Consider the following 26,703-nt stretch of genomic DNA (forward strand, 5'->3'; position numbering starts at 1 on the left):
CTAACTCAGATGATGGGCTAATATACTATATCGAGTCCCCAGAACAGATCCAGATACTAACCCAAGGGACACAACATTAAAGGATCCACATAGCCTTGGTGAACTGCAACCCAGTCTGAGGAGAAACACTGTCAGGCCTAGGGGCCAGCAGCCTGGACACCCAAGATGGCAGTCAGGGACCCCTAGGAATCACTTACTGACTCCATGGAGGAGGAGGCAATATCACACCTGGTCCCCAGCATATACCCAAATATATGGAAGAGGCCATATTAGAGGGCTGACCTAGCCATTGTGAACCTGTAAATCAGTCTGGAGAAGCAGGCCGGGGGGGATGGCATTACTGGACACAGACCCAGGCATTAGTAGCCTGGGCTGTCTGAGCAGGCAACTGGAACTCCCTGAAGAAGCACTAACTGCCTTCCTGTTATCCAGTTCTCCTTGCCTGAAGTGCTGGAAGGCCTCCAAAGAAACTAGAAATTGCCAAATGTGTGCTAGGCTCTGGGCTAGAGTGTACCTCCTTTAAGAAGCCACTCCTCACCAAAGAAGGGTGGGGCTTGCTTCAAATATTGGAGCCTGTACCAGTGTATAAAGGCTCCGTTTGGCCCTGGCAGTTGTTGGTGCACTTATAGTGGTTCTGCAGGTTGTGATTTGCAAATCATTTGTTTGATAACTGCTCTTCTCTCTTCACTATCCTTTGCTGCCTTCTCCCCATATGTGTAGACTTCGTCACATCCCTTTTTCATGTCCCTGCAGGCTTCAAGTGGCCAAGACACAATGGGGGTGCATGCACACACCCCTCAAGGAGGATGTAGTGCAGCCCTGTAGCCAGGGTGGGACAAATGGATGCACTGCCCCCTCCCCAGAGCTGTGCATTTTGTTTGTGACATGACAGATAATTGACAGCTTCCATTTAAAGAATGACAGCTTGTTTTAAGAACAGGAGTAATTTAAGAACAGGACCCCCTGAAAAATTCAGTAATTAAAGTAGAGTGAATGCACAACAAAAGCCTCATCTGGAAGAGCCCCCATAAATCTGCTCACTCAAGATTTTCCCTGACCAAGGGTGGATTTTCCATGATTACAATCACTCTATAATTACTTAAGTGTTCCTGAAAACAACAGCCTGTATAGTAACATGACTCTTGCAGAGTTAAATATTAGAACATTGTATTATGGGCTAGAGTTAGACTCTACCCCTTGGACTTTTCTCTGCTCTGTTTTTCATTTTCATTTTCAGTTGTGCTGTCTACCCAGCCACCAATAAACAAGCATGTTTGTTTGCCTGCAGTAAGGAGTAAGAGCTTGTTATTCTGCAGTTGTTATGATAAATAGAGCAGGATTGGATGCTTATTGCTATAGGGTGAAATAAAGAGTTAACTTAAAATGATGAGAAAAGATATCTACCCTAAGTTACCCTTTACTCTTTTAAGCACTCACTATACTCACAGTCATATTGGCTAATGTTGCTTCTTTTCCTTGAGTACTTGATAGCAAAGAATGAAAACAATTCTAGAGGCTGCGCACACTACAGATACCTGGCTGACTGGCCACCTAGGCTGTAACACAGTCCTAATTTTCCCAATGTGTGTTGCTGAGCATAAGGCCTTTTCACAGTTTCTGGGCTGAAAAATCAATTAGTTTCCAGTCACTTAGTTAGTCCTTTATATAACAAGTAGTGAAAACATTTTTCCTTGATTGTCCAAAAGGAAGGAAAATCTAAAAGTCAGAAACAATAATAGAAGGAGGGACTGTGATGTTCCTATATTAATGTATATATGGTAAGTGTTGTTGTTTTAGAAGATACATGGTAAGTGGAGTGAAAGAGGAGGGGGAGTGAATGGGCAGTAGAATGCGAGATGATTGGCTGTTTAAAATGGCTGAATGTATAAAAGGAAGAGTGAGAGTGGAATCTGGGGGGGAGAAGAGAAAGAGTGGATTGCTTGGTGGGGTTTGAGAGAGTTGTTTGCCAGGAGAGCGTGGAGAAGGAGGGAGGTGGAGTTCAGATTAGTATTGAGTGAAACCATAGGCTTATGTGCCTTAAGAAGAAATATTGTTAATCTTGTTAGCTTTGTTATCTGTAATAAATACTTAATTTGGTTTACCAAAGGCCTGATCCTTGGCTGGGGTTTCACAGACCAGAAGGGAGGGTAAGGTAATGACCAAGGCTGAAGGGGAACTGTAACAAATGGTGGCAGCGGTGAAGAGAATAACAATACCAGTATTCAGAGTTTTTGGGAATACTAGTATTGGGACGTTACTGGTGGTTGCCTAGCAGGGGGATCTGATGAGATCTGTGCTAGAGCGGGGAGGTAAACGATAAGAGAGAGCGGTCCGGACTGGTGGAGTCCCTGGTGGTGCCTAGAGACAGGCAGTAACCACGAGCAGGTAGGAACCTGACAGGGAGAGCCAGGGAAGGACGCCTCACAGGGACCCCCAAGGAGGAGTTGACAAACACACACTAAAGTGTTTATTTTCTCTCTGCCCTTTCCTATACTTGTAGTATGGACAAGTTTGTTTTTCAGATGGAATCTAAAACTGAGATGCCTAATTCAGCATCAAAACCAAACTCAGGCGCTCACTCTCATTACCAAAATAGTTCATTTCATGAAGAATCAGTACACGGGGACAGGCCACAGGTGAATGAGGCTGCAGGTGAAATAGGGCTGTAGCTATAAGTCAAATCTTTTGAGTCTGGTACTCCTAGGGATCTCTCAAAAAAGGGTAAGACAATTCAACAAATTGAACTTCATTCATACCCGAAAAACAGTGAGGACTGTAATTTCTGACAAGAATGGTTCCAGAAATATGAATGGTTACAGTATTCTAAGCTCCACGCTGGTTTTTTAATTTCTTAGTTATAGCATAAACTATTTTATTTGTTTTACACCTTTTGGTATCCCCTTGTTGACTACATCCTTTTTTTCTTATGCAACAAAAAATATGCCCATCATTTAATTTCTGATATTCATATGAAATTGTCTATTAGCTTAACCTTTACATAGCCCAATATGTTAAGTTAACTCTCTGCATGGAGGAGGAGGAAGGGGGAGGTCATTGCCTTTTCCTTCACCTGCCCTGGCCCTCATGTCCTCTCCACCAGTGAGAAGAAGGAGGACATTGGCTGGTGCTATGTGTCATGAGCTCTTGCTCCCAAGGGCCAAGAGTTGCATGCTTCAGACCCAATTTCCACACTTAGGGCAATTGATCTGGAACCCAATCACCAAATTCTCCTTGCCAAGGCTGTGCAAACCAACACCAACCCTGCAAGGTAGAAGATAGACTGCCACCACCCCTTCACTGGTTCAACTCTGAGCTAAGGGAACTCAGAGCCCAGAAATAGGTAAACCAAGGTTCAAATAAACAAGAGCCAAACAGACACTCCTTGTCCAGAAATCTGTGGTAAAACCAAAATATACTTCTGCTTAACTCCTTGGTAGTTTTGTGGTGAAATGGTCAAGGTGCTGGATTCAGAACCACCTTACCCCTCAATGAACACACCAGGTTAATAAGAAGTAGCTTTATTAAAAATATAAGTGCACATTAATATATAGCAGCAAAACAATTCCTCAAAACCACACACCCAACCAGGGGTTCAGGTATAACATAAGAGAGTTCACACACACAACAAAAAATAATAAACTATCTAACCTCATCTACTTACTTAGAGATAGTTGTTGATAAGTCTCTTCTCTCCTCAGAGAGAATAGTATCAGGATCACAAGAAGCAGTGGAACCCCACATAGGTAATCACCCATCAAGATGGAAACCCAGGGGAACATTCAAAGGAACATCCAGGAGGAGAACGTCCAGGGAGAACAAAGGCTATGGGTCTCAGACCATATACTTAAGGGAAAAAAAACCTAACGGTCCAGGATGAATTAACCAATCAGGGGCTTTCTGATGTAATCCTCTTCCTGAAGCTTCTTCACTTTTTTGCGCCTTGCAGGCCCCCCTCCCATCTCTGATCTCAACCTTCTCAGGCCTGCACGACCTTGAGCACCAGGCTCCTAGCAGATTAGCAGAGATAAACAGGTGTTTCTGTTCAGGCCTCCCAACTGCTTGCAGCTGGAAACAAAACTTAAAATTTTCCTCTCACAGAGGCCTGTCTCCTGCCAAGATGTAACTCCCATAGTTCCTTGTAATTGAACCATGATACAAAATCCACGTTAACAAATGCACAGAAATTTACAATTTCATGACACTATGCACTCCCCTCCCAAATGCCCCATCTAGCAAAATGGCTGTCCTAGCTAACAAGGAAGATTACAGAGCTAATGTACCATGGATCAATAGGTTTGAGGAATGATGAATACGATCTGGGGGGGAAATTGCCTTAAAGTACTTGGTGAATTGCCTTAATAGGAAAATGGAAGTCTTGGGCATCTGAGTGTATCTATTTGTAAAGATATTTTCCCAGTTTCTAAAAATTCAGCCTGTACCATTTTGAGGCTTTGGGTGGAGTTCGATGCTAGTCCTATTAAAGTGGACCCGTTGAAATTAATAGACATAACTAACTTAGGTTCATTGATTTCAGTGGGTCTACTCTGAGTAGGATTTAGTTTAATACAACCTGTAGTCTCTTTGGATCACAGGAAGCTGCCTTCTGATGAGTCAGACTAATAGTCCCTTCAGCCTGGGACCTTTGTCACACAAAGCAGTACTCTGCCACTGAGGCATGGCCCTTGCCCTTCCCAACATTGGAAGGGGCTTTTTGTGCTTAGTGCTGCACTTTTTTTCTCCTTTTCCCTCCTCAACTGGCAGTATTCAGTGGCTAAATGTGTTTTATTGGTTTAGGCTGCAAACACAGGGACAATGCGAAGATGCAAAGCAACCACTCTGCCAGGTCTGCTGACTTTGCTAAGAGCAAAACTATATGTTATCTTGGCAAACTCATGTTCCCATTTCTGTGCTTGTCAGATTAATCCCAGGGGCAGGGCCCATGAGAGGGGGGTGCAGAGGTACATCTTACCTGGGCCCAGGGTCAAAATGGATGCCTGGGAGCCAAAGGAGAGGAGCTCCCTTTTCCTCCCTTTGTTATGTCATTTCCTGCTGGCTCCCATTCTGCAAGCCTGCTACAAATTGAGCTTTTTTTTTCTTTCCCCCCTAACTTGTGCAAAAAAGCATAACATTGTTCAAACAAATATTTGTATTTCTGTTGGATTCTGAAAATACAAATAATCAAACTTGAGGATTTTTTTTCATTTTTTATGAAACTTACTCTGGAAGAAACTGAGCGTGCTCGGTGGCCAAGGTAACAAGAAGAAGAGATACTTTGACCTTAAGAGGGTGTGGTCATTAGGAAGCTAGATTAACCTTTCCCCTTTAGTATGAAAGGAAAAATGTGGTTTGAGGGCTCATATAAGGTAAGCAGTGTGAACCTTTAAACCAATGAGAAAATCATCTCTCCAAAATGTATTCTCACAAATCAGGAGCCCAGAAAAGAAAAGACAAGAAAGAACGAGAGGAAAATGAAAAAAGGGGTCAACAAACACTTTTTCAATTTGGATTAAGTGCAGCTTCAAAAAAAATTTCATTGAACTCACCTACAGAATTGGAGCAAGAAGAAACTGTTGGAAACCTCATCCCCAAACAAGGAGCAGTTGATTTGGGTAATCATGCACAGTATTTTAATGAAGGGGCAGATGCAGAAAATGGAAATGGAAAACAGAAAGCAACAGACATACAGACACATGTGGAAGTGAATTTGGAAGATGAGAGGAGTAATCATAATGTAGGCCTTGACATTGGATGTATCACAACTGAGTTTCCATCTCAAAAGGAAATAGAAAAGTATGTTATGAATGGTCACATCCCTCCGCCTAAAACATTCCCAAAAGACATCTGCAATCAAGTGTTCCCAGAAAGCATACTGAAATTTCAAAGCACTAATGGAGAACTACATGTAAGAGACTGGCTTGTCTGGAGTCAACAGAAACAAGCTTTATATTGCTTTCCATGTCGATTATTTTGGCATAAGACAGTCAAGACTAGCACTTCTGTGTCTAAGTCTGCACTGGTATCTGCTGGAGGCTGGGATTCTAATGGGAAGTGGCGAAAACTTTCCTATAGGATCCCAAAACATGAAAAAGGCAATAGTCACAGAGAATGTTACCTAGCTTGGTGAGAACTAGAAAGGCACCTGCTGTCTGGGACAGGAGTTGACATCATCTTAGAAGTGTCAATCAAAACTGAAGCTGTGTGTTGAGCCTCAGCTCTCCCTGGAAGAGCGGGGAGGGGGGAGGCATGACTTGCAGGCGCCTCAGCTGCCAGAAGGTGCGGAAGACCCAGGAGTTGTTGAGTCTGAGCAGGACCTTGGGGGGAAAACGAGCCTGAACTCGAGCCAATTCCCACAGATGGTGCAAGCTCTGAAGAGGAGAGCACGCCGCCCCCAGTTGTTGCAGAGGAGCCGTTGGGGGAAGCTCCGGAGAATGTGCCAGCTCCTTCCTCGCCAAGCGGTTCTCAGGATACCACCAGCGTGACGCAGCCTCCTGACCTCGAGCCTGCTACTCAGGAGCAGGTGTCCTCCAATGAGCCATTAGAAACACGCCCCCCCCGTCACCTCGCTTCCGCCACCGCAAGAAACAGACAGGGCAGAGGCAGGACTTGCAAAGGAGTCAGAGATTACGATCAAAAACGTTCCCTACTTAAGCTAGCAGCTCAACTTCCTTCATTCGCCGCAGAGCATGTCTAGAGTGTAGTTAGGGACTCTAAGTGAGTTAGTGTAGGTTTTTCTATGAAGCGTAATGCCCTTGATGTATCCATTACTTTAATAAAATGAGATTTAATTGCACCCGCGTCTCAGACTCGTGGTTCCGGCTCTGGACGGGACACTGTGAAATGTTACAACCTTTTAAAGCACATAATCGATGTTGTACTCTTCTTGGAAGAACGTGGTCTAGCGTTTACTGGTTCATCCCATCGAATTGGTGATTCAAACAATGGAAACTTTTTAGGACTCATTGAACTGCTCTCCAGGTGGGACCCCATCCTTCAGGAACATGTGCTAAGTGTAGAGGAGTCACAGAAAAGGAGTGAGCAGCTTCAAGTTCATTATCTGTCCCCTGACTCACAAAATGAATTTATTGCAGAATGCTCAAATCTTGTGAAACAACACATTTTGCTTGAGAGGCAATCTGCAAAGTACTTTGCAATAATAGTAGATTCCACACCAGATTCTTCCCATATTGAACAAACAACATTTCTTTTGAGATACGTACTTTTAAAAGAAATCTCTTTTAAAACAAAGAGATTCAAGAAAGATTTCTCAAGTTTGCAGATTGTAGCAACAAAAGAGGGGAAGAAATTGCTCAGTTGATAACTGATACATTGAAAGAACATGCTATTCCTCTCAGTGATTGTAGAGCTCAAGGCTACGATAATGGGGCAAATGTGGCCGGAAAATACAACGGCGCACAAGCAAAAATACAAGAACAATGCTCAACAGCAATTTTTTCACCTTACGGTTGTCACACACTCAACTTTTGTGGAAATGATGATGCTGAATGCATACCTGAAGCAATAACCTTTTTTGGAACAATTCAAACTGTGTACCACCTGTTCAGTTCCAGTGCTAAGCGGTGGGAATTACTACAAAACCGTATTGGTTGTTCTCTTCATGGTATGTCTGAAACAAGGTGGTCAGATCGTGTTGAATGTGTAAAGCCTTTTGCAGCTCACTTGACTGGCATTAAATTAGCACTGGAAGACCTCCTAGAACTAAATTTGACGGCCAAAACAAGAAATGAAGTCCATGGAGTTTTATTTGCCTGTGTGTTAATGTCAGCCGTGTGGTACAAAATATTAGCTGGCATAGATGTTTGCAACAAGGTCATCCAAGCTAGAGATGCCACATTGGATGTTGAAGTAGCAAACATAGAAACTCTCCTCAGAGAGCTGACAAAACTTCGAAAGAACTGGAAATGCATGTGGAATGAAGCCAAATTGGTTGCGTCAAACCTAAATATAGAAATAAAACTGTCCCGTAGATGTGATGGAGTTAGGTGCAAGAGGGCAAGGCCGCATGACAGCAGCACACCTGATGCTAACTTGGAAGAAATGAATGACACAGATGATACTCCAGAAGAGGCCTACTTCAGAAAGTGTGTGTTTTACGTTTTGGTAGACAATGTTATAGCAGGATTAACTGTCTGCTTCAATGCTGTTAAGCAGTTGGCAGAAAAATTTGATTTCTTGTGGAAATATCTCACCATGTCTGAAAGTGATGTGGAGAGAAAAGCTTTATCTTTATCAGAGCAATATCCTGCTGACCTTAATGGTGATGATTTTGGAAAAGAAATGCAACATTTACCCTCAGTACATAAAGCAAATTTTGTAAATGCACAGTTAAAGCCATTAGATCTGTTGAACTTGTTAACAGAGTACAGACTTGGTGACCTGTTTCCAAATGTTTGTGTTAGCTTAAGAATACTATTAACAATTCCAGCAACAGTAGCTTCTGGAGAGAGGTCATTTAGCAAACTTAAGCTAATTAAGAATTATTTAAGGTCTACAGTGTCTCAGGAACGTCTTGTGGATTTGGCCAGGCTAAGTATTGAATCAAACATTGCCAGAACAATTAATTTTCATGCTGTGATTCGAAATTTTTCACAAAAAAAGGCCAAGAAAGCTCTTTTTTTAAAGTAAATAGTAAGTTTATCTACCTTGTTGCAATGAATTCTTTCTGCTTATCTGTATTGTAGCATAAACAAAGATGTTCAAATCAAATGTGCTTTCTTATCCCTGATCCTCTTTTATTTTATTTGTATTTATTTATATTTATCGTGGAGGGAGTATAAGAGCATAAGGTCTTAAATGCAGAAAATTAACAGAGTGCTCCACTCCACCCCTCTCTCGTCTTCCATACCCTTTTTGACCTTACAGGCTACAGCTCATGGCATAAAACCATAGTGGATAAAAACAGAATGACTAATGGAGAAGGGAAGGGGCCCAAAAGAAACTTTGTACCCCCTGATAAAATTCCTCTCAGAGGCCCTGCCCAGGGGTCATGTGGAGGAGAGAACCAGCAGGTGGGAGACAACTCTTGCACCTGATTTGCAAGGCTTCCTGGAATTGCCATCTTTCTTCCAGCTGGGCATACTTCTAGTACCTGAACCCATCTCGGGGGGAAAATGGGGGGAATGACATGGGGAGGCATTTGCAGGGGACACTCTATAGGTGAGGGAAGAGGTTAAATGTTCCCTCCTACCTGCTGATTCTCCCCTGCAAGTACTCCCTTGTGAATCCATTATGAGGAAAACTGCAGGTGATGGAAACCCAGTAGTTTCCTTGTGACATCTCATTCTGTCATAAACCTCCCATAAGCTGATATCTGAACTTGTATTTTGTTTCTAGTCTACCGCTTTGAACACATGCCTGATCATTCCAAAGCAAAAAGAAAGCATTACATAAACATCATTTGAATGGCTAATGAATGGCTTTGATGCCCACTTTGCTTTCCTATCAAGGTTGTGCCTGAGATCATTGCCCCCCCCATTGGGGGGTTCTGCCATTTTCATTTATTCCTTTTCAGATACTGGCCCTATGGCTCTGATGGTTGCCAGATGCATGGATTTCAAGGATTTTTAACAGCACTGACTAGTATTAGCTCTGCAGCTGCAGTTGCCTGGGACCGTTATCATCAATACTGCACTAGTAAGTACTCTTACCTGGTGTTTATATAGTCAGGGCTTTTTTTGTGGCAGTATTCACCGGTACAGAGTACTGGCACATCTAGTTATAGATAATTAATTATAAATTAGACTTAGCCTGTTCTGAAAAATGAGAATTGCTGCAAAAGTTTTTTTTTTTTAATGATATGGAAACAACTAATAAAATATTTAAGAATGTAAAATTGTCTGGTTCACAATAGAACATGGAATCTTGGGGCACAATCCTTGGGACATGGGAAGCTGCCTTGTTTCAGACCATTGGCTCAATATTGTCTACCCAGGCTGGCAGCTGCTCTCCGAGGATTTAGACAAGGGTCTTTCTCAGCCCTACTTGGACATGCTGGAGACTGAACCTGGGACTTTCTGCATACAAAGCATGTGCTCTACCCCTGAGCTACAACAGTCCAGTTTTAGCACTTTTTAGAAAGTCCCATTTTTTTAATGGGAGAGTTGACATGTGCTTATATCCTATTGAAATCAATGGGACTTTTTAAAGTGCTTAACTTCAGCAGGATTGAGCCATTTATTTGTATATTACAAAACATTTACTAGCCACATTGACAAGGCTAAAGCCATCTTACAAACATATTAAAAACAAACTAAGCTTAAAAACAGTGGCAGAGAGAAAATATTCTTTTCCATCAGCAACAAGAGCTGCTGCTGAAAGATGTGTGTTTTACACATCCTCTGAAAAGAGAGGAGAGCTACACATCTCTCAGAGGAGAGATCATTCCACAGCTTTGGACATCTGCAAAGACCCTGATTTCAGCCCCAGCAGATCACACTTCAAGTAGAACCTGAATTTGTGAATGGAGCTGGTTTGGGAGGCAATGTAAGATAATTCCAGAGCTTGCACATCTCCAGGGTAGGGGAGATGTAATTCAGTTATGGCTGCCAGAGAACAGGAAATGTGAGGAACATCTGTTCCTTCTGCCATGTCACCAGTCCAAGGCCACTCTGGGGCATGATAATAAATTTCCCATAGAACAAGGCTCATGCTGGGATATTATTATTAGGGGCATCATCATAATCCGATGCACCTGTAGGGAGACAGTGTATATTGTCTGCACATTCAAATGGGTTCAACTGAACCATGAACAACTAAAGACAGATTTTTTAAACGGTCTTGTCCAAAGTATTCAGGCTTGAGTTATTCTAAAGCAGCCTTCATTGGGGTATAGAGAAAAAGTATTAGACACAGCCAACATAAGATGCACTTCATAAATGTTGGCTTCATTTTTTCTTATACCATGCAGTGACTTAAAGAAGAAACTCCCTATTGCAGCACAACTTCCTCACTCCCTACTCTAACCACTACCTACTCTCTCACTGGAAATCCCCATTCACCTGAATCAGGCCGGAAAGGTCACTTGGAGGAGTTGCTATTTTTAATGCCATTCCATGTTTATGAGCCTGATTTTCTCTCCTTTGCAGCAAGTAAGCTCCAGTGGGGCTCAGTGATTTCCATGGTGATATTTGTGTGGCTTTTTGCTGCCTTTTGGTCCATGATGCCGCTTCTAGGATGGGGCAAATATGACTATGAGCCTCTAAGAACATGTTGTACGTTGGACTATACCAAAGGAGACAGGTATGTTAGATGTTAAGTGTTACTGATGCATTAGCATGTGCTTGTGGCTTTTTGTAAAAGGAGGCACAACCAGTCAAAATGAATTTTAGAGACCAACATATACAAGGCAGTGAAAGAGTACCTGGCAGAATCCCACCCTTGTGCTGCTTTAGCTAGTGTGTCTAAACACTATACTGTCCATCAACAATTCTGCTGGAGAAGCTAGACCATGGTCTAACTTATGGTTCCATAACAGAGATGGTTGTAGTACACATTTTAATGATGTGCACGGTGGGTTCACACGGGCATCAACATCACTTGGTGATTCAAAACGTAATGGCTTGCAGCTGCATGTGGGGGCTGACTCCACTGAAAATGTGATGGCTCATTCACACATGCAGGTCACCACTGGACGATCAAGTGCATGTGTGAATCAGCCCAGAGTCACATTTATATGGAAACATCATCATAGAGGTGGGCATAACAGAGGCAGTTTTGGTAAGTAAGTACAACATTGTGCTTACACAGCTCTTAGCTTATTGTTGGTAGTACATAGCCCAAATCAATCGGCTATCGGTGAGTCAAAACCATCCCCAGTCCCTCTATGGCAAGCCCTTCCATAGGGGCTCTAGATACTAAAGTACTTTTACTTGCAAATGATCATGACCCTGCAGTGCATTCTGCACAAAGCCAACATCTACATGGATCCTTTCCATGTTGCTTGTAATACCTGTCATCTGCATTGTGGCACATTGCAGTATTGCAATGTTTCCCAACTAGGGGTGACAGAGAAATTTGATGCCGCTTGCATTTAACACGAACCTACCTATTCACACTTTCCGAAACAATATGTGAACCAAAGCCATCCTTTGAAATTTGCACTTCTCTGAATTTTGCAGTGCAGTTCTCCTGCCAAGTAATGTGTGCAAAAATGAAGATATGAGGATAGAGAGGATAAAAATACATACATTAATGAAAATAACATGGAAAATGTGTTAGGGAAAGTTGCTTTGCAAAAATGTATATATTAGGCAAAATTGCATTAAAATATTTTAGATTTGCACTAAAACAATGAATTCATGAATTTTAAAAACAAGTGTGCAAACTGATCTGGAAATGTGGAAAGCTGATTTTTTTGCGTAAGTGAGGCGCTGAGAGAAAATGAAGCGGACAGATTCGCCCATCCTTATGCCTATCCTGCCCCCCCCCCGGCGCACACACACTTTCACTAGTCTTTCTGTGCCTCCCCAAAAAATCAGGCAGCCCAGCAGAGGGAGTCCTCCTAAAGATCTAGTATTAACATAGATAGATGCCCCCTAAGATATTTTGCTAAATTAAATGGAATATATTATTTCTGTGATTACATGTTTTTAACATCAAATAAATAACATTGTAAACAGAATAACAGAACTCTGTATCTCTCCCCCTGCCCCCAGGAATTATATTACATATCTTATTCCTCTGGCCCTTTTCAATTTTGTGATCCCAGCGTTCATCATGCTAACCGCCTACCAATCGCTAGATCAGAAATTCAAGAAAACTGGACAGTTCAAGGTAAGAAAATATCCCAGCATGTAAAGCTTTGGACACGGCTTCCTTCCTTCTCTATAAACAATCTCCTGTAGCTTGGGTGTGTAATCTGTCACACTGAAGAAACAGTCTTTCAGCTTGCTTCACTTTTAGAAAATACACTTGGCCTGGGGTCAACATGAATTGAAACTGAGGGAAACAGGCCCTCTGGGGTTCTGCTCCAGACCCCAGCTAGTAGGGAAATTCTGGACTTGGGAGGTAGCTGAACCAGCCCAATTGGCAGGGCAGGTGAAGTGGCAGAATTCAAGAAGCACCAGGCTACTCTAGAAAGCTCTCAAAGGACAAGAATAATACCTGCACTTTAGAACATTGGGACATAGTCCCAAACAGTATGGACACTATGATAGAATCATACAATTGCGGGGGGCTTGTAGGTCATGTAGTCCAGCCCCTTACGCAGGAAATCTAGAACAAGAACATATCCAACAGATCGGGCATGTCCTGGTTTTCTCGACTGCAGCTCCCTCCGTTTCACTGCATTCTCTTATTCAGCAGGGTAAAGGAACTGTGGATGAAAGCCTTCGAGAAGGGAACACACAACAAGAACTAGAGTAAGGGCAATAGCATTTATTTTTACCCAGGCAGCTTGAATTAGAGAAGAACTTAACTGGACATTCAGAATTGGAATTCCATCCATAGAAGTCCGTAACTTGGGTGTGGGGAACCTGTGGCCCTTCTGATGTTGCTGAACTAAAACTCCCATCATCCCTGACCTTTGGTCATGATTGCTGGCACTAATGGGAGTTGGATTCTAACACCATCAGGAGAGTCACAGGTTCCCTATCCCTGTTATAATGCATCATTGTTGACTATATGTAACTGCCTTTTACTGAGTCAGACCGCCATAATGTACAGTATTCATTGGTTCCACTATATGAGCTGTGGGAAGCCCTTGGCCTTCCAGATATTGCTAAGCTACACTTCCCATCAGTCCCAGCAAGCATGCTCAAGCATGAAGGATGATGGGAGATGTAATTTGGAGGGCCAAAGGTTTCTCATATCTGTACTATATTGTCAAAAAAGGCAACACTTCCGGTGAGCTTCACTACATTTCTTGTAGCCAGATTGCCATCATGATTTGGAGAAGTGAAAGGAAAGGTTTGTGGCACTGTAAGATAAAAAGCCCTTGGGTGCTATAACAATGACAATTCCAAATTCTAAAAGAATTTTGCGCTTGGTAATATCTGTGTGTTTTTTTAAATCATAACAATTAGAAAACTGTAATAATTATATATCACCCAAAAAGAAAAGAAAGAAAAATATTTGTAGCTAAGTACTGGGTACATTTCTTTTTCCTGGAAATTATTTGCTAATGTTGTACCAAAAGTGCTTTTTTGGCTATATCGGTCTTAACTTTGTATATGGATTATATGAATTTAATGCCACATTCGTGGTCTTACTTTTTCTAGTTTAATACTGGGTTGCCAGTGAAATCTTTGATCATCTGTTGGTGTCCCTACTCGCTTTTATATTTCTATGCTGCAGTTGAAAATGTGACTTTCATCTCACCCAAAATTCGAATGGTACGTAAAAATAGCCTGAGGACATAGTCTTGTATACAACCAGACAATCCTAAACACTTGATTTCAGTGGAAGACCGTGAGGAAGAGGACCCAGTGGGCAGAGGCAAGGAAATTAGCACATGCAACTCAGTGGTAGAACATATGCTTTGCATGCAAAAGGTTCAATTCCTGGTCTCTCCAGATAGGGCTGGGCATCTCTCCTCTCTGAGATCCTGGGGAGCTGCTGCCAGTCAGCGTTGGCAATGCTAAGCTAGATGGATCAATAGTCTGCCTTGATATAAGGCAGCTGCCTTGGTTCCCATGCTTACATTCCTCTCTTCCTACCCTTTCCTCTCCATCCATGCCCTTTCTTGTCGTCCCCTAATACAGCGTTTCCCAACTAGTGGGCCACCAGATGTTGTTGGACCACAAATTCCCATCTTTCCTGACCATTGGCAATGATGGCTGAGGCTGATGGGAGTTGTGGTCCAACAACATCTGGTGGCCCACTAGTTGGGAAAGGCTGCCCTAATACAATCCATTTTAGACTGTAACATCCTTAGGAACCGGCAACTAATCTTTTTGTTGGTGTAACTGTAAAGCACCATATACGCGAATGGTCCTGGCTAAATAAGTATCCTCATCCTTTGATTGTCTTTCTCTTTGGTCCAGCCAAAGAGGAGCAGGTCTGAGATCCTGGGCAATGTGCCACATTCAGGAGGAAAAGTATAGTTCCTTGCTCCACTGGCAGAGCCTGGAATGACTGTGTGGGGCCAAGATTTAAGAAGCCCAAAGGGAGTGGGGGCAGAACTTGGAAAGGGAGAGAGAGTGGAAGAGTAGGGGACTAGGGAGTCTGGTGTTATGGTCAGGCTACTGTTTATTTACCTTGGGTTGTCTTCAACTAAGGCCTGCTCAGAACAGACCCAATGAAATTAATCAAGCTAAGTTAGTCATGCCCATTAACTTCAGGTGGTCTTTTACTGTTTGGAATCGATCATCCTTCCCAGAGAGGAGAATGTGCGCTCTCATTGTGGTCCAGAGTATCTGAGTCTCTCTTACAGGCAAACAATCAACAATATTTCCTGCAAACAAAATGCAACAAATCTCTGAATGGTGAAGTTCAGGATGTTTAGGAGAATGTTCTCCAAATCAACAGGTATTTGACTAGGTTCTTCATCACTGTCATTACAGAGGTGCCTAAAGAAAGGGATGTTGTCCACAGTGAAAGTGAGGGAATTAGAGCCCTTTGCCTGTGATTCCACCCATGATGGGGGGGAGTGAGCGGAGCCAGTGTGTTTGGCCCATTGGCCCATGCTTAGTTAAAAATATAGCCCCTGTTAAAAAAAATAGCTGCTGATCAAGGAACCACCCAAACCTAATGCATTTAATTGTGGGAAAACTGTGTGTCAGCATGGCCCCATCCTAATCTAATGCTCTTAAATGCTATGCTTCATAACAGATTCCTGCTGTTATGGCCAAGACCTCGCCAGCTGTGAATGCTTTAGTCTACGCTCTGGGGAATGAAAACTACCGAGAGGGGATATGGCAGTTCCTTACAGGACAGAAGATTGAGAAAGCTGAAGTTCATAACAAAATGAAATAAAGTGTCGGGGCATTAAGCAAGGGCCTCTTCACACACGACATTCTTTTAATGTACACCTGCCTTGGGTTTTTGAAGCGTGCCCTTGAAATATGAAATGTGAATGTGACAAATAGGTGTTTGAAACATATATCATACAGGTATGCTCATGACAGAGCCAGGTTTGGCTGCAGCTTCCTGTTGAATGTACAACTTGGTGTCAGGTTTCTTGCTGTGTAATGTGTGAAACGGCCCTAAACAGAAGCAGACATAGCTGAAGGCACCCAGTAGCAGAAACCATGTATATTTACTATGAATAAATTGACTGCGATCCCAGATTGAAAATGTTTCACATTGTCTGCCGCCAATTATTCTTGAAAGGATGTCATGCCAATTTAATTGTTGAACTTGTCCCTCAATCTGCCGTGTGCTGCTTGTCACACAAGCTGCCTGGACCCTCTGTGGGTCAACATCACTCTCCTCTTCCATGTCACTCCAATGAATTGCAAGCTGTGAAATTCTTGTTGTTGTTGTTGCAAGATGGAACTTCAGGAAACAAAACAGGAAAGCATCATGGGCATCCATTGAGACCTTGTGGAAAGGATCTCCACTGAGTTTGTACATACGGTATTTCTGAGTTATTGAGAGATTAAAGCAGTATCCAGTATTTATGCCATATGTGTGTGTGTATTTTTCTATTTGCATAAAATGGGCATTTGCAAAAGCAGGGAAATGTTTCTAAAATTCTTATTCATTCATGAGTACCATTTATTTAAAACCAACATCTGACTGAGGGATGCGTGACTGGATCTTTCATCAGTCAACCCTGCCAAATCAGTGTTAATTATGTAATGCGTTGTGCAGATTTAATGCTTCTCATCTTAGCAGTCTGCCTGGCAAATTCTGCATGGCTATATTAATGAGTTTTGACTGTGTACTGTGCCACTGTTGTTTTATTTAGTCTTTATGCCTTCAGGCCTGGAGCTGTTGTGAGATGTATGTGACTGTCGTAAAAAAAAAAATAGCCTTTCTTCTGCTGCTTCTCCTTCTCCTCTCCTCTGCAATGCTTAACACAAAGTGGCTGCATTCAAATCTAATGCCAAACCATGGGTTGGCATTATGTCTGACTCTGCACCAGCTGACAAACCATGGTCTGTGATATCTGCCCAAGCAGATATCAAACAATGGTTGAAAGCTGGTTTGCAATAACTGTGGTTTGCTGTTGTGTCTGAAGTCCCAGGCCATAGTTAGGGCCATTGCTCTGCATCAAGAGGCAACTGCAGTACATCAGAGACAGGAGTGAAAGTTTCAAGCAGAGTGCAGAACAGATAGAAAATGAAAGCAGACAAGCAGCTCTAAACCGTGGTTTGCTGTTGTACATTTGGAAGCTGAAGTCATTATGTGCATTCTTAATTACCATTTGCACAAATCATGGTTTGACATGATGTCTGAACAACGTGGCTGCTTCAGGACAAAGCTGAGGTATGAATGAGCTTTGTGCCCCTGCACACAACCATTTTGTGCTTTCCTTCACACAAGTGAACAAATCAGGAAGTCTCCCATTAACATCCAAACTGGGAAACAATGGTTAATTGCTTCAGAACAAGTCAAGATATGAAGCCATGTTTTGAAGTTGGGTTCATGTCCTGGCTTGTTAAGTCACAGTTCCATGTTTCACTTGAAACAGGAAATTATATTTAATTATCCCAGGTAGCAGCCAATCAGCTGGAGGGGGTGACTGGCTGGCCACAGCACCAGTGGTGGCAACAGCAATCTGCCAGAAGTAGCGTAGTGGCAAATTCAGAAGCGCAAGGTCCTTTCACAATAATCAAAGCTCTTTCTTTGCTGCTGGGTTGAGAATGAGATCCTTGTTAATGCTTTTTCCCACAACAACAGACATCCCTAGGTGTCAATAAGCATGAAAGGGAAGAGTGTTAGCTACTAAGAAAACTCTTCTCAGTGGCTGACTCACTTCCTATCACTCTGATTGGCTCTGATCAGCAAGAAAGGACAAGGAAGCATGATAGAAGACTCTTCTCAGTGGCTAACACACTCCCCTTTCATGAGGATTGGCTCATAGGATGCTGGAGACATAGGGATACTGCTGGGTCCCTGCTCCCCATGATGTAAGGGATCTAAGCCCCCCTGAGTCCCTGGATGTCTCCCCTCTGTCTGCCAGTCAGCCCTTCAAAACAGCAACAGGCAGTGGATGGCTCTGCAAACAGGCTAAGAGGCTACCGCTTTCCTGCATCTTTCCATCTGAGGCAAGGGGTTGCCTTGCCTAATGGGCTATCCCTAGTTCCAGACTAGACTTCCCCTTGACATACTAGATTTCTATATGAAGGGAGGGGGTCTTTATATCGCACACACACAGGCTTACAATCTCAGTAAGAAGTAGGGTGGAGTTACCATAAACAGAGGTCATGAGAAGCCTAATGAATGCTGCTTTTGCTTTCGGTTGAACAGCAGAAAATGGAGGGGAACTAATCCACTTGGGACTCTGTTATTTCCTTGAGTATTGGGGGGGGGCGAGAGCAATAACAGCCCATGATTGCTATGTCCCAATGCATGAAAAATCTCCGTGGCGGATGTGGAATTTGTGTAAATGGAAATGCAACTGAAACAACACAGCCAGAGCTTAGTGTAAAACAAATTCTTGCTTTATAGTTCACTATACTTTAAGCCCCTTATATATTCAGCAAAGAATTAGGAGGACTGTACTCTGTTGTGAGGGCAATGCACAGAATCCTTCAGTGGACACATGGCAGCCCATTCAAAACAAGAATACAACATGAGATTATGAACAGAGACCAACCAACTGTGGATCCTGGATCTGAATTTGTCTTTGTATCCAAAAATAATAGCAGGGAAGGGATTATGTCCTAATGAACTTAAGTAAGCAATGTTACCCAGAAAGCCACATATGTATTCATTTGATTTTAATTATAAGACCCTTTCTATTGATTGATGCTTCTGGAAGATCATCAGTAAGCAGTGATGAATAACTTTTGTCAACAGAGAACGTTGAACAGGTCTTTCCAGAAATAATTATTATTTACTGAACTTGTTAGACACTTGTTACACGAAGAGGATCTCCAAGCGAGTTACAGTATTTTTAGGCACATAAACATAGGGAAGTGTATATATACTTATGCTTTCATGTATAAAAATGCTTATGTGCATAAAAATGCTTATACTATTGAAAATAATATACAAGAGTGCATTATATTATGGGAGATTGCTTACAACAATGTGTATATTATGGAAAATGTGGACTGACTTCCCAGGAGGATCCCTCCGCCTGTGCTGCCTCTGAGACGGGCTCCTGTCTTGGATGAAACTTATCCAGTTTTAAATTCAGTCAGAAGGGTTTTTTCTGACTGGGGATGATTTCTTCCAGATAAGGAAGAAGCGTAAGATCTGCCACATAGTTTTGTTTTGATTGTTGGAGCCTGGAATTCGTCAGAATTGTCTGTCTTCCAGCAGTTCAGACAGAGCGAGGATTTTATGCTAGCTCAGCTGGATAAGTGACCCGTTTTTTTTTAACGGACTAGCAGGCAAACCTCCTGTCTACATTTATCATTTTCTTATCTATATAGCTAAAGAGATTTGTCAAAGTAACAGCAATTAAGATAACCTAGATGAGGTAAGACTTTCCTTCTTTATTTACGGAACTAAGGGGGAAGAAAATATAAATAGCTTATCTTTTTTTTTTTATTGCAAAAAGCTGACATGGAAAATTGTGTTTTAAAGATTACAACGGATGAGAGCTTTCTGATTGGGAGAGATAAGAAATCGTTTTGATTTACAAGACTTTTGTGTAATATATATAAGGGACTATTTTTTCTGATCTACTTTTTTGTTATTGTTGTTGACGAATCTGCTCATTCTCTCTGCTACTAGTTATTTGAACGCTGTGAACTAAAAGCTGTTTTTGCACTTCTGGACATTTAAGAGATAAGGACTGTCTAGCGTGTGACGTTAGTTGGTTGGAAAGATTAACTCCTTTGTAACTGGATAAAGAAATAAACTGCTCTTTGCTTGGGACATTGAAAATTGAAGGAGTTTTGTTCTTTTGGTTTTAAGAATGGCAATTAAGAAGATCATGGATGTACAAGAAGGGACTTTATTTCTAGACATGCTTCAGAAAATAATGGATGGGATTAACTCAATAAAACAAGAACTGAGAAATAATAGACAAGCGTGGAGAACTGAATTTCATGAAATGAGACAGGAGCTGAAAGAAACTCAGGAGTCTATGAGAAAGGAGAATAAAGATAGATCTGGAAAACAAAAAAAGGATGAAAGAAAAATTGGGCTGGGAGCCAAGTGGGCCCCTCCAGGCTTCTGTATCCTGCCCTCAGCTCTCTACCCCCGGCCACACCCTTCACACCCTGCCCTCCCTATGCTCTCCTCGAGTGCTTTGGCTTGACTGAAATGTGTCCCTGAACTGTTAACAATGCCTCTTGTTTGGCTGGATGAAGGATGGCGAGGTATAGCAGGGGAGTGAGCTGTATGTAGAAACCACTACCATTTGCACAACTCGAAGGTAGCCTACTGTACTGGGTGGAAGGGTGTGTTATACCTTTTATAAGAAAATAAATAAAATAAACCATTGTGCAGCTCACTTTTGCCCCTGGCCTCACATACTTTTGCTTCTGGTCCTGCCCACCACTGGCATGACGCCCTCAAAGGTTCTCCATGAGGGAAAGTGGCCCTCAGGCAGGAAAAGTTTCCCCATCCCTGGTTTAGTCCTTCGCAGGGCAGGGCTTCCTTCTGTGACTATTTGCTCCTGGGAACTGCTGCCAAAGGCATAGGGAGAGCAAAGCGGTTGACCATCCTCCCCCTGTTCTCCAATGCTCCAGGCTCCTATTCGACTTCTGGATCTGTTCAGAGCATGCATCTGCACAGCCACATAGTAACCACAGAAATGGCTGTCCCTGACAGATAGTCACATGTGTTCTGAAATAGGGGTAGGGGCCCTGCCTTCCCTTAATTATCCTGTGTGACATACATTGCCAACATTTGTGAATGGAACAGCCCGGCCAAAATGTCTGGGAACCAGAGCCTTGCTTAATAGGGGAGACAGAGGTCATGCTTTGCCTTACAGAAGGCCTCAGCCTCAGTCTTTTGGTACCTCTGGGTAAAAGGATCAGGTAGCAGCTATGTGAAAGGCCTGCGCCTAAGACCCTGGAGAGCCGCTGTCCATCAGTGTAGGCAGTTATGGGCTACATCGGGAAGCCGATGTGACACCCTCCAAATGTTGTGGAGCACAATTCCCACCATCCCTGACCATTGACCATTCTGATTGGGGATGCTGGGAATTGCTGGTCAGGCATGATGGGAGTTGCAGTCCAGCAACTTTGGACGGCCACTCAAGTTCCCCACTCTGAGGTATAGGCAGATTCTGAAATATACAGTGTGATCACTTCCAATATCTTGTTCTATTTGGGCAAGATATTGCACCGAAAGATACTTCTGGAATTATCACACAAAGGGGAAAAACATGTGCGGAGGTGTGCTTTGCATGATCATGTGGGTAGGTCATACTGAGCAAGCACTTTGGGGAAATGGCCCTTTGTGCTCATTGTTGCCCCAGAGGTTGCTTAAGATACTTTTTCTGCTTCTAAATAGAACACAAACATCTGGAAAGTTTGAAAGAGTCTGGAGTGAAAAGCTAAAAGGAAAGTTGACTGGCATTTTTTGAAAACCTCTCATTTAAATCATCAAAAGCACACAGTGTTCTTTGGTTGTAATTTTTCATTCTTATTATGTTTGCACAGTTAAATGCTGAAAATGTTTGTGGTGTTTGTGTCCCTCCTCCCAGGTTGTTAATCACTTCGCTGTTGTAGATTCCTATCATTCATCCAAAGTGGCTGGAATAGCTGCTGAACTGTACTTTGTGGTGCATGTTCCACAAATATATCTTGATTGCCTCCACATTTTCTTTACCATGTCGCAACATCTAATTTGTCTTGCATTTTCCAAAAACTTGGGCAAAATTAGGTAAAAGTTCCTTGTCTCAGGTCTGGCCTGCCCATAAAACAGAACAAGGTGGCAGAATTTAGGGAAGGGCCAAAGTTCAGTGGTAGAGCATCTACCTTGGGAAAGGGTCTGCATTGAGACTCTTGCTAAAGTCAAGGGGAAAGCATTCATTTTAGCAGGGGTTTCATGCAAACCCCTTGTGATCAAGAAATCCCTGCTGAAAGCTTTTTCCTCCATTTTAAACAGGTGCTTCAGGACTTCAAGACACCAAAGTACCTGATGGCATTGTGACCCACCTGTCAAATTTGTCCCGCAAGGCCAATCCTGATAAGGATCTTGCCTATGGAACCAAAAATGTCCCCCACCATTGTTATAAAATAATACCGCTAAGGGTGATATCTAATGTCATGCAGGTAGAAGTGATGACTTTACCTTCCATTCCTCACTCCTGCACCCCCCGTGACTCCCCAATCTACTCTGGAGGTCCCCTTGCAGGCCCCATGCCTATTTGAGGGGGTGCATGGGGCCTGCAAGGGGAGGAGAGGAAAGGAACGTCCCATTGCACAAGCAGAAGTCTATTGCACAAGCAGGTTGACACCATGGGATGTCACTCATAGCTTTAAAATGAATAAAGCACTTTACAAACATTATCTCAGTAACCCTCACAACAACCCTGCAGAGTAGATCAGTATTAATATCTACTTCATATAAGGCACTCAAGCTGAAAAAAGGCTGCCTATGAACAAATGGCTGAAGGTAAGAATTGAACCAGGAACATTCTGGCATCCTGTTCATTCTGTAACCACCATACAACATTAGCGATCAACAGAAAATGTGTGCTGAATTTAAGGGGGGGAAGGAGTTCTTTCTGGTTTAGATCATTTGAATCAGCCTTCACCAACCAGCATCATTTGGCTGTGCTAGCTGGGATGGATGAGAGTGGTAGTCCAAAACATCTGGATGGCACCATGTTGACAAAGTCTGCTCTGAATTAGGAAACATCTGTATCAACTTGGGCATGGTTTTATCTAATCAGCATTCTTTGGTGATACTTCTTTAGCTCTTTTTCATGCTAAAAAAATTCACTAAAGGCAAAAGCAAAGGAGAGTCCATGATAATGTTGTGGAAATTTGTATATGCAGAGATCATCAGCAGACTGAGATGCATGTGTGCCAGTGTGTGTATTTACCTAAGTAGCAGGTTTTTACCCTGCATTTAGATCACTGAGACTTAAGAGTAAAATAAGAAAAGCTACTTTATAGAAATACATAGTAGATAGGAAAAGCATACCTAGTTGTAACTAATTGACTAAGTTGGAGGCATAATGCCCAGACATGGGTATTGCCCTCATGGCTCAGGAGAGAGAGCAAAGACAAAGATGTCTCCTCTCTCCTTGGACAGTCGAAGAAGAGGAACAAAGGACGGAGGGGCAGATAAGCTTCCCTGAGCATATCAGTTTACAACAGAAGGCAGTTAGGAAGAGAACAGCACAGGTGAAGGTAGGCAAGCCTAGCCAGCTGGAGGATCCTAACTCTGTCTTCCTTCTGGAATACAAACAAAAGAGCCCAAACAGGAGTTGCTCTTACCCCACTTCCAACAGATAAGAGGTATGGATGAAATGTTCCCCAACATCACCCCATTGCATAAACATTCTCTGTTCATTAGGAACTGTAATTCAGCTGGAATGTCATGTTTTGTCTCCACAGGATTCTTGTGTGTTCAGATACCAAAACACAAACAAACCATCATCTTGGAAATGACTGCTCTCCAGATCTATCCTGAAATCCATCTTCAGGTCACAGGGTCATCAAACAAAAGTTACATAAAACCAAATCAACATTTTTATGTCTAGTAAACATTGTATACATGATAAAAATTCCAAGAGCTGCTCCAGGGAGTTAGAAAGATACATCAAAAATAGCCCAATGTATTAACAATGTCTGCAAAATAATCAAAGGGCTACATCATCATCATCATTATTTCTGACAGGAGTTGCACTTAACTTCATTTTCCATTAGCCTTATTGCCTAGCGCTATATGCAATTAACAAATTATGGGGAAAACTAAATGCCTTCCTTTCTGCAAGAGCCCAAAAGGTCATCATAATCATGCTCTTTTGTGGTGATGGCAAAGACTTTGTTTTTAACGATATGAAAAGTATATTACATTTTAGCAAAATGGACGTCTTTAAATACTTCAGTGGGAAAGAGGCATGAATTATGTGCTAATAATACACACTGCCTGGTTCAAGGATGTTTATGAGAGCCGTGTTTTAAAGAAAATACATGTTTTTAAAACTTATATGTTGTTAACTCAGTTTACCAAACACAGTAACAGGGTCTTAAATGCAATTATATTTTTCAAACACCAGGTGGCAGTAAATACCCAAATATACTTTTAGGCTCTTTGTGTAATGCGCTGTCCGTCATCCTTGGTGCTGAAATGGGGTGATTTTCATGTGAGCAAAACTGATGCACTATTCTGCGTCTAATGATTATTCCTCAAATTACGGAGAAAAAAATTGGCTTTGACACAGAATAGTAGTAGTAGTAGTAGTAATAGTAGTAGCAGTAGCAGTGGTAGTAGTACACTCATAACAGGCATTTATAGCCAATCCTGGCTCTCTGGTGGGCATACCTGTAGGATAAACTTTTTTTGCCAACACATTTATCTCATTCACATATTACAGGTGCAATGTAAAATGAGCCCTACTCTAAAATGTAACAATAAACATTGCTTCAACTGAAAAGGCCAAAGTCATTCTATCTTTCAAGATGATTTATACTGCACAACTGGCATCATATATGAAGTTTTAATAGTAAAATATTGACTGTTAATGTCTCTTGTGGGTGCCTGCAAGTCAGATGGAGCATAGGATCCTCTCACATGACCAATGACATTCCCATTTATGTTGTTGTTATGTGCCTTCAAGTCGATTACGACTTATGGCGACCCTATGAATCAGTGACCTCCAAGAGCATCTGTCGTGAACCACCCTGTTCAGATCTTGTAAGTTCAGGTCTGTGGCTTCCTTTATGGAATCAATCCATCTCTTGTTTAGCCTTCCTCTTTTTCTACTCCCTTCTGTTTTTCCCAGCATTATTGTCTTTTCTACTGAATCCTGTCTTCTCGTTATGTTCCCCAAGTATAATAACCTCAGTTTCATCATTTTAGCTTCTAGTGAGAGTTCTGGTTTAATTTGTTCTAACACTCAATTATTTGTCTTTTTCACAGTCCATGGTATGCGCAAAGCTCTCCTCCAACACCACATTTCAAAGGAGTTGATTTTTCTCTAATCAGCTTTTTTATTGTCCAACTTTCACATCCATACACAGAGATCAGGAATACCATGACCTAAATGATCCTGACTTTAGTGTTCAGTGATACATCTTTGCGTTTGAGGACCTTTCTAGTTCTCTCATAGCTACCCTCCCCAGTCCTAGCCTTCTTCTGATTTCTTGACTATTGTCTCCATTTTGGTTAGTGACTGTGCCAAGGTATTGATAATCCTTGACAAGTTCATTGTCAACTGTAAAGTTACATGAATCTTCTGTTGTCATTACCTTAGTCTTCTTGATGTTCAGCTGTAGTCCTGCTTTTGTGCTTTCCGCTTTAACTTTCATCAGCATTCGTTCCAAATCGTTACTGGTTTCTGCTAAGAGTATGGTATCATCTGCATATCTTAAATTATTGATATTTCTCCCTCCAGTTTTCACACCTCCTTCATCCTGGTCCAATTCCACTTTCCATATATGTTCTACGTATAGATCAAACAAGTAAGGTGATAAAATACACCCCTGTCTCACACCCTTTCCAATGGGGAACCAATCAGTTTTGCCATATTCTATCCTTACAGTAGCCTCTTGTCCAGAGTATAGGTTGTGCATCAGGACAATCAGATGCTATGGCACCCCCATCTCTTTTAAAGCATTCCATAGTTTTTCATGATCTATACAAACAAAGGCTTTGCTGTAATCTATAAAACACAGGGTGATTCCTTCTGAAATTCCTTGGTCCGTTCCATTATCCAATGTATGTTTGCAATATGATCTCTGGTACCTCTTCCTTTTCTAAATCCAGCGTGGACCCCTGCCATTTATTGCTCCATATATGGTAAAAGCCTTTGTTGTAGAATCTTGAGCATTATTTTACAAGTCATTTGTTCCAATTGAGAACTAAATGTCCTGTATATCCTCCATCCAGAAAGCACAATGTTGGCTAGGGAATCAAACTGTGAATCAAACTGTGGCATCATTTGTCTGCATATTTAGAGACAGAGGGAGAGAGGGAGAGAGAGAACTGAGGAACTACTTGCCAAAGCTATTCAATTAAAGTATTAATTTATAAGATATGCATATTTACTCACTTTAAGAGCACATATACTAAAATTGGAATGATACAGAGAGGGTATAAGAGAATTTATATCCTGCCTTTAGGAAGTTGCTTTATGCCAGTCAGCCTCTCCACCTAGTCTAGCTGGTCTCCTTTCATTCCACTTTGGTGGAATTGTGGGAGGGGGGAAGTATTTTGTCCAAAACCCAGCAGAGAAATTAAATACAATGATTCAGAATGGGGACCAAAATGGTTTTTTGAGGAAGAGATTACAACTCGGGGGGGTGTTTTATTCTTATATTCCCCCTCCTTTTTTGTTAAAAAAAAATCTGGCTTTGCAACACCTTCAGTGACACAGCAACAGCATCTGGACGCAGCCCCCTGCTAGTCTTCCTTCCCAGACTTTAAAGAAAATGGAGGGGGGGTTGTCTAGTCTGGCTGGAGGTAGATCTCCAAGATCTCAGGCAGAGGTCTTCTACC

At 42.1% G+C, this 26,703-nt stretch overlaps 1 protein-coding gene across 2 annotated transcripts in view; it reads left to right on the forward strand.

Moving 5' to 3' along the window:
• Positions 1–16,564, forward strand: part of RGR (retinal G protein coupled receptor) — a 29,563-nt gene extending 12,999 nt beyond the window's left edge. The window contains exons 3-8 of one of the 2 annotated variants that reach the window (XM_061634318.1): positions 9,530–9,651; positions 11,103–11,256; positions 12,672–12,789; positions 14,235–14,348; positions 15,389–15,483; positions 15,787–15,868. In XM_061634318.1, coding sequence (XP_061490302.1) covers positions 9,530–9,651; positions 11,103–11,256; positions 12,672–12,789; positions 14,235–14,348; positions 15,389–15,460 — 580 coding nt within the window. In that variant the 3' untranslated portion in view covers positions 15,461–15,483; positions 15,787–15,868. Of the gene's footprint in view, positions 1–9,529; positions 9,652–11,102; positions 11,257–12,671; positions 12,790–14,234; positions 14,349–15,388; positions 15,484–15,786 lie in introns of both variants that reach the window. The other variant, XM_061634317.1, reaches the window with a different exon arrangement.
• The last annotated feature ends 10,139 nt before the right edge of the window (positions 16,565–26,703 follow it).

Source organism: Rhineura floridana, chromosome 7 (assembly GCF_030035675.1).
Source record: "Rhineura floridana isolate rRhiFlo1 chromosome 7, rRhiFlo1.hap2, whole genome shotgun sequence".
In the NCBI taxonomy this organism is placed as follows: Eukaryota; Metazoa; Chordata; class Lepidosauria; order Squamata; family Rhineuridae; genus Rhineura; species Rhineura floridana.